This window comes from Vanellus vanellus (genome assembly GCF_965231255.1).
Source record: "Vanellus vanellus genome assembly, chromosome: Z".
Taxonomy (NCBI): domain Eukaryota; kingdom Metazoa; phylum Chordata; class Aves; order Charadriiformes; family Charadriidae; genus Vanellus; species Vanellus vanellus.
This window is the reverse complement of record NC_138908.1, coordinates 24,874,478-24,883,044: the sequence shown is the minus strand read 5'-3', so window position 1 is coordinate 24,883,044 and position 8,567 is coordinate 24,874,478. Positions and strand designations below refer to the sequence as shown.

The window sequence follows — 8,567 nt, the reverse complement described above, 5'->3', positions numbered from 1 at the left end:
GCACCTGGATTTAAGCAGCGAGGGGCACGTGTTCACAATCCGTTGCTTGGTGACATCAGAGCCCATCCCTCGGTGACAACAGAACCCATCACTTGGAACGTCTTGCCAGCACTGCCTGGTGGCATCTCCTGAAAGTGGAGAGGTTCAGGCTGGAGAGCAGGAATCCAGAAGAAAATCCTTGTGAGACTCATAAAGCAGTGGAGTGGGTTGCCAGAGAGGCTGTGGGATCCCTGAGCCTGGAGGTCAATCCGTCCAGACCTGCGATGCCACACTCCAGAGCATCCAGGTCTATATTCCTTGTTGACCCTTCCCTGAGCCGTCTCCGAGTTGCACAAGAGGCCTCTTCCAGTAGGGGCACTTGAGTGGTTTGGTTGTTGGTATAACCCAGTGTGAAGGGGCAGATGTGAGCGTTGTTCACCCAGGCAGGGACCATCCGGGAGATATGCAGAGGCCTCCCAAAGCTGTGTCTCTTGTCCTCTGTCTCGGCTCGGGGAATTGTGTCCAGGCTGGGTGGAAATACACATTTAGCTGCTGGGAGGATAGGACAGCATGCACATGAAGGGGTGAAATCACTTTTATCTTGAAATAAAAATCTTCCTCCCCTCCTTGCTTTGAACTTTGCCACATTCTTGAGATTTGTTCCTACAGTTTGCACCAGAGGTTTTGGGCTCTATTGAATTTTATGGGAGCTGTGATAAAAATTTTGATTCTTTTCAAAACCATCATCATCCTTGCATGGCTGTTCATAGTGGATGCAATCTCACCTAACAGTATTATTGCAACTTCCTGCCTCGTCATGAACTAAACCCTCTTTCAGTGGAAAGACACGTGCCTCTGTGCGTCAAGTCAAAATCTGTTAAAACCAATGTCTGAAGTCACTGGAACTGTATCAAAGAAGTGCTATTTCTGCCCATTGATTAGGAGGGGAAGCAGATCATGAACTCAGAGGTCAGGGTATGCAGTGCACCCGCCTCAACAAAGCTTCAGATCACCTTCACTGTTTTGTGTAATTGCTCTTCCAAAGAGAAACAATCGTCTGCTAATACCAAATCAGCCTTGATACTAGCCCAGGTGGCCTCAGCTGTCCCGACTTGGCCTGGTCCTTTCCAAACCTTTACATAATCACGGGGTGTATTTTAGACTAAACTAATGTAAATATGTTGATAGCAACACACAATGAGCAGTGCCTCTTCAGCTGTTTCCAGTAGCTACTGTGTGCCCAGGAGAAGAGCAGAGGAGCTGAGGACAAGAGCTCGGCTTTCAAAACCTGACAAGATAGCTGCCTTAAAGACTGTGCTTAATGAATAAAAACTCTGACTGTGTTTTTCGTGAACTCAGTGAGCAGCTGCGAAACTGAGAGCTTAAGGGAGATAGGGCCACCAGGCCTGAGTGCTCTGCACTTTGAATTGCAGTCATTTTGCATGAGGTTATGCAAAGAGAAGAATATGCTCTCTCCTGCGATGAAAAACTGTTATAGTGTGTCCTGCTTTGAGCGACACAGGACTAACTTCTCTTCTAATAGTTGGGAAGCCTGCACTTTTAGAAGACTCCAGTGTCTGAACTTGTGAAAATATGTACTTTATAGCTGGCTATGGTGTGTGGGTTTCAAGGGCTCAGAGATTTTGAGCTTGCCAGGCGCAGGGATGAGGAGGAGTGAGACGTGAGCACTTGACCCAAGCTGGCCGGCAAGATTATTTCATAACATACAAGATTATTTTCATACCATGAACATGAATGACATAAATTGGTCCAAACCTTTATTCTTCCGATGGGATGTCTGCTTCCTCCCTGGGCCCCAGCTTAAGGTCATCACTAGGAAACTTCCAAGCCTGGTACGGCCCTCGGACTATTACCCATTATTACTCTTCCGTGTGTGTGGTGGTGAAGCTGCAACATGTCCTCCAATGGCGATCAAAAGAGACTTCAGGGCCTTGGGACGGTTGGTAAGGGGATGTGGGGCACAGGTTATTTTTTCCTCTTTCCTTCCAGTTACAGGCAGCGACATTGGAAGAAACATACAGACAGGCCCAGTCTATTAATAGGTGGCTCCATGGCTGGTGTGACCAACAGAATTTTGTTTTTTTTGATAAGGGGATGGCCTACACAGCACCAGGCTTGCCGGCATCAGATGGGATTCACTTGTCTCAAAGGGGGAAGAAGGTCTTTGCTCACCAGCTATCAGGGCTCCCTGACAGCGCTTAAAATGAGGCTTGAGGGGAGAGGGGGACAATATCAGGCTTGCCCGTGACAAGCTGTGAGATGACACGCCAAGGTTAGAGGGACAGGGTGCTAGCGAGGGCCCACAGGCTGTTGCTCTGAGATGTGCTGGCTACGCTGCAGGACACCTGAAGTCTTCCAGTGATGAGGCAAGAAGGAAACACCAGTGAAATACCTCCAAGGAATGAAAGGGTGATATCACCTAAGAAGGTGATATTTGAAAAGTCATGGCAGTCAGGGGAAGTCCCCAGTGACTGGAAGAAGGGAAATGTGGCACCCATTTTTGAAAAAGGGGGAAAGGGGGAGCCTGGGAAGTCCCCAGCTGTCAGCCTCACCTCTGTGCCTGGGAAGATCCTGGAACGGACTCTCCTTGAAGCTATGCTAAGGCCCGTGGAGGACAGGGAGGTGATTTGAGACAGCCGGCATGGCTTCACCCTGTGCTTTTCCCACATCAGACAGACTCAAAAGGAGGCAGACACGACAGTTTTTCTCCTAAAATCACCGACTGAGAGGGTAGGACTGAATCCCCGTGGGTGGATTTACTCTTAGTCGCATACAAAGTATTTTCAGTGACTTTCTGGCACACCGTGAAAGTACAGTGGAAAGAGAAAAACCAAAGGCAAAAAAAATACCGGTAGACCGTATAACACACAAAAAGATCATTTAATTTCTACTCATGGCTTTCAGCAGGAAGTGAAACTCTAATCAAGTATTTCCAAAGCATCTTAGCCAAACTGGGAATCCCTCCCACAACAGATTCAGTGAGTTCAGCTGAGCCTAAATGGAACCCAGCAGCCGCACCGTGCTGGGAAAGGTCTTGCGCATGCCCATGCACTTCTCCTCATCAATGAAGAGTGTGTTGGCTTTGACGGCCAGGTCATGCTGCAAGACCGACTTGGTATGAACCAGCATTTGCAGGGTGTCCTCGGTGTCTCTCAGGCGCTGCTGGAGGCTCTGGACCGTCTCGTTGATTTTGTGGACCTCGTTGACAAGGCTGGAAAACAGCAAGAAACCCTGGTTAACAGTGCCATCGTGGGGGTGGTTTCTAGCGTGGCATTGCTGAAGGGCCCCTTGGTCACAGGATTTCCCCCTTCAGCGTGCTCAGACTAACTCAGACCCCCCGTTTCTGGCAGACGCATGGGAAAGCTGAGGGCAGAGCTCCTCCAGACCTCAGCGGGGAGGCATGGTTAAGTCTGCTCAAAGGCTTTGGCAACGCGCAGCCGCCTCTCCCAGAGCAGCTCGGGCCAGCAAGAAGAGGGATGAGCAGGTGTGGTTTCCTGTTCCTGCTTGGTTTGGGGGGTTTGTTGGCTCCCCCTCCTGGATTTCCCTGTGCAGGCATCCTCCCCATGCCCACAGATGCACACAAAGAAAACAGGACATCTGGGAGAGGCTAAAAGTGAATGTGAAACAAGGGGAGGATGGAAAAAACCCTTGTTGTACGAGATGCTGCAAAGGCTGTGGGGCTGGGTTTCAATTGCTCTGAAAAGGCTTCAGCTGGAGTCTTGCCCAACGGGCTCCCAGGAGGGGTGAACTTTGGGGTGCCTCAGAGGGGGTGCTGCTGGGCGCTCAGGCCAGCCTACTCCTCCACAGCTCCTCGGCATGCAATCCCAAACAGACCACTGTGTCCTTGAAAGGATTTCCAGTGTCCTCGGAGAAGGTGAGGACAGCCCTTTCTGCTTCTCCATAGGGGGCACCCTTCCTTGCAGTTCCCCAAAAGGAAGGGCCTAAGGGATCTCAGCAGGATCCTGTTGGAGAGTAAAGGGCTCGTCCTTCAAAACTGAGCACATCCAACTGCCGGGAAGCAGGCTGGAGAGAAGATGGGGCTTACCCAAGCGGGAAGAATCCATCCCCTCATGGGGTGCCATCAGGCTATACCCGGCCATGGTGTACAGCCTCCTTTGTGGGCGCAGAGCTCTCCCAGCACCCAAAGGCTGCAATACCTGCTCATTGCTTTTGATTATAGCAGTGCACTTATGGAAGGACTGTTGAAAAAAAAGCCCATGCTTAATTTTTCATGCAGTGCTACTCCCGGGTGCTACCCTCGGGTGCTACCAGCCGTAACTCCTCAAGGAGCCCACCAGACCCACACTCCTGCCTTACCGGAGCTGGGCAGTGTCCCGGCACAGCTCCACGTTTCGTCTGCGTGTGCGCTCGTCCAGCCGGCTCTGAGCCACTTTTAAGGGAGGCCCTTGGTCCCTAATGGCCTTTTGGATGGCTTCTATGGTCTTCTCCACCTGGAAGATTTCCTGCAGCGTCTGGCGTAAAAAAGAAACCCATGCACAAATTAAAAAGTATCTTCTCAAGTGACTACATAATTACCCTTTCCTCCTGTCCATCTGCAGAACAAAACAAGTTCAATAAGCAGACCCTGGGCTCAGACCCCTGTCATTCTGCTACACATCAAGGCGCAGAGCCAAGAGTAATTTTTCTTCAGGGAAAATCCTCTCTTGGCTCTTGCTGTCACATCAGAGGAGGTTTTGGAGCACTGATGGACCTATTGAATTCCCAGCTTCCCAAAATTACCGCTTGCTGGAACTAATCATCCATCAACAGTAACTCAGAGAGGGAAGGTTCTTCATGGATCCTCACTGAAAGACGTGGCATCAGCTCGCAGTGCTGCAAGCCCCGTCTTCCCTCAGTTACTCAATACAGTGTCGGGCACGTCTCAGGAAGCTTTCTATGAGACCCACAGCTCTGAGGCAGGTGTCCATCACTGATTTCCACTGAATCTGCTTGGCAAAGCAAACACACGCATGCCCATGCAGCAGCCCCAGAGCACGGAGAGTGAAAGCACATCCTTGGAGGAGAAGCAAGCCTGCAACCCCCCCAGCAGGCAGCCCAGCAGAGGCCCAGCAAGGCCGTTCTGGAGGGCAGCCAGCGCTTCTGAAGGAACTACCAGGAGATGCAACCAGCATTGGCATTTTCTGCTGGCAATCCCTGTGCTCCCAGGCTGCCAGTGAGGATGCCCTAGCAAAAACAGATCCCTTGAGATGAAATTACGGTGCCAACTCCTAAGGGTCCCACCTCAGGGGTGTCACTAGGAAGTGACAGTGACACACCGAAAGGGAGGGGTTCCGACTACCTTGGCCAGGTGGGTCCGGATCTTGCTCTTGGCATCGGCTGTCTCGCTGATGCGTTTGGTGAAGGCGATGTTCACCCTGTTGAACTGGCTCCACATCTCGTTTGCCGCCACCACCAGCAGGTTCTCGATGTTGTCCCGCAGCTTGGAGGAGGCCGCCCGTTGGCTCTGTGAGCGGAGGATGTTGTCGTCTGTGATCTTGGCCCAAGAGTCCGGCACCGAGATCCTTCAGGAGGTGAGGGGGAAGAAGAGGCCCCGGTAAGCCCGTAGTGCTGAAGCTGGACGTGGGCAGGCATGAAGCCTGCCTGGGAGCAGCACTGATTAAATATATCTGAAATCTCCGTCTTTAATTTGAGCATAGGTTGTGGTTTAACTCTGGCCAGCAGCTAGGACCACACAGCCACTCTCAATGGAGGGGAAAGAGAAAGACCAGGACTCACGGGTGGAGATAGAGACAGTTTAATAGAACAACAACAGATAATAGGAATGAGAAGAAGAGTACGAGTAAGGGTAAGAATAAAGGTAAGGTTAACAATAACAATAACAGTAAGAATAACAATAAGCAGAGAGAAACGGTCCCACTCAGGCAGCTGTCTCCAGGCGGGATGGACGTGCCTTGACAGTGGGCTGGGGACAAGCAGCTCCCTGCCAGGGAGAGGCACCGTGCATCCCGGGCACAGCTTGCTGCTGGCGTGCTGCCCAGCGTGCACTCACGTGGCATCGACCCGCTCCACCGCTGGGTAGTAGCTGATGCCGTGGGAGGTGCTCCTCAGGTGGTGACACTTGTCATCGATGCGGTGGGCCGCCTGCTTGTGGGCCAGGTCCCTCTCCAGCTCGTGCTGGGCCACCCTGTTGGACCTTCAACATGCAAACAACAGCCATCGCTGGGGATGTTCAGGTGGAAGGGCTTCCTCCCCGCTCCAGTTCCCCGCAGCTCCCTCCCACGCAGCTCTGTCATCCCATGAGCATCACTGCCCACTTCCCGGGGAGCCCGCCTGGCTTTTCCATCTGCAGGGTGTGGGGAGAGGTCGGGGTCTGCTGGGGGTCCACATCACAACTGCAAATGCACATCAGCCCTACGGCATGACATAAGGAGCTCCTCCTTACGCGAGCTGGGCTTTGGCTTCATCCAGGTACCGCTGCATCTTCTCCTGGCACGACCTGATGACATTGACTTCCTGGGTAAAGGACACATGGCCCCATCATCAGTGTCTGTACTCAGTTGTCCTGATGCCACTCGTCCCCTCAGACCTCCCCAACCCTGCACACAGCAAGAACTTGCCTGCTTGTCTTTCTGCCCAGAGTAAACAGGCAGGGAGTTGAGAAAGTGCCCCCAAACTGCGTGCATGTCTTTAGTGCACTACTCCCTGAAGAGGGACACAGAACCCCCACACGCTACACAAACACGCAGCTGCTCTTCAGCTATTCCATCCTCTGTACGGCCAAGTCATACCCACACGGCGTGGGCATGCTGCTGCCTGGGGGAACCCCATCCCCTGGCCCAGCAGGTTTTGGGGGGGTTGAAGAGCTGAGCACCTCCCCAGCAGTAAGGAGCCAGGTAGGGAAGAAGGCTGCAAAGCCTCTGTAGGGCAGTTTAGGTAAAACTGGCTTTAACACATGATCTGGGTGGCCCAACTTACCGTGAAGAGCTCTTTCTCCACATCATCATGGACGAGGTCAATGCCCATCCTCTTCTCCCGCTGAAGCAAGCACTGCTGAGCGACCTGTTGGGGACATGCCATCACTGTTGGGTGCAGGGGCAGGATTCTCTATAGAGAGAGTCCCCATCTCAAGAAATGCAAGAAAAGAAATTCTAGGTGGGCACAGAGGGGACACCAGGGGAACAAAGTGCCCAGGGCGGCTGCTTCAGCTGACAACAAGAAACCGAACTGCACCGTATGCATCAAATCAACATGAGGAAGCACGCGTGTCCCAGCTGCAACCAGAGCCGTGGCACAGGCACCTGTGTCAGCCTTGATGCTGACCTCCCCAGGGTGTTGTAGGAAGACATGGGCTTCTGTCTCCCAGTCCAGGAATTTGGATGTTCCGCCTACACAAATATTTGGTTAAGCAAATAGAATTGTGATGAGCTCATAACGGGCTGATAGGGGATGCAGCAGATGGGAAGACATTGCAAACTTAACTTATGGTCTCTTCATAAAAACTCTCTAGGTCTTGCGGAGCTGCAGTGGAACTTAGACATTTGAATGGCTGCAGTTGTTCCAGCAGTAGGCTACAGCTTGCAGCCCACTGGACAGAGTGCTTACCTGGAGAGGGGCCTCCTTCTCAGCCAAGGCTCTTTCTAGTCTCTTCTTCATGTCTGTGAGCGTGTTGGTCTCCCCGATCATCTCATCCAGCTCACGGCAGAGCTCCCCTTTCCAAAACTCAATAGCATTCACATGTCCTCCCAGGCTTTTGGTGCTTTCTTCTTGTGTTTTCTTTGTCTGCTGGTATTTATCCCCAATCATGCGGGTGGTATCAACTCTCAGAGCCTCCGCATTGTGCTGGGAAGTCTCTGACTCTTTGTACTTGGTCAGGTTGGACCTGTACCAGTCGTCAGGGGTGTAGCGGGTGAAGAGGGTTGTTCTGTTGGAAATATAAGGGAGCTTCTCGCTGGTGGTCATCCCCTGGGAAGTTTTGGAAAAGGGAGCCAAAGTTGGTTTGATGGCATCTCTTTTAGAGTAGGTGCTGGGCATCCAGGGGAGGCTGGAGCTCTGAGGCAACGGGTAGTACGGGAAACGGTCCTTATATCTGGAAGCCATGGTGTTGATGGCAGGCAGAACCTTGGCACGTCTTGCCGTTAAGCGAGAGCCGACAGCCTCCATTCCTGACCACTGCTCTTCAAGTACTTATCCTGCACAGAGGAGGAGATAGAAGACAACTTCCCTCAGTCAGCTCCTGCACTTGCCTTCCTTCTTACAGCAACACATGCAGCTTCTAACACAAACAGCAACGCACACAGCACCCACAGGTCACCTGTACAGGCCTAAAACTCTTGAAAGCAAATGCCTTCTCACAGCACCCCAAGCATTTGTATCTGGAAAGGGATTTGAATTTGTTGTTAGTATCTAGCCTCAAGTATTGAAATGCGGAGAAAAGCAAAGCGTGGCTGCTCAGGAGAATGACAGATATTAGGCCTTCATTCTCCTCAAATCTGTCAATCCCGTGAAAGTGTAGCTGGTGATTGTCTTGTGTTCATTGGCTTCTTTTGGTTGGCGTATGTGCTGATCTTCTAGTACTCCAGACGTCCTTTTCTCTTTCAAAGTGCCCT

The 8,567-nt window shown here is 51.9% G+C and overlaps 1 protein-coding gene across 1 annotated transcript; it reads right to left on the bottom strand.

Moving 5' to 3' along the window:
* Nucleotides 1-2,994: 2,994 nt before the first annotated feature.
* On the bottom strand, nucleotides 2,995-8,121 carry LOC309683169 (tektin-3-like; the record flags this gene model as incomplete). The annotated part of the gene is made up of 7 exons (XM_082497370.1): nucleotides 2,995-3,211; nucleotides 4,318-4,472; nucleotides 5,300-5,522; nucleotides 6,011-6,154; nucleotides 6,404-6,474; nucleotides 6,937-7,020; nucleotides 7,564-8,121. 7 exons carry the CDS (start codon nucleotides 8,119-8,121, stop codon nucleotides 2,995-2,997), a joined length of 1,452 nt encoding a protein of 483 aa, XP_082353496.1.
* Between the last annotated feature and the right edge of the window lie 446 nt (nucleotides 8,122-8,567).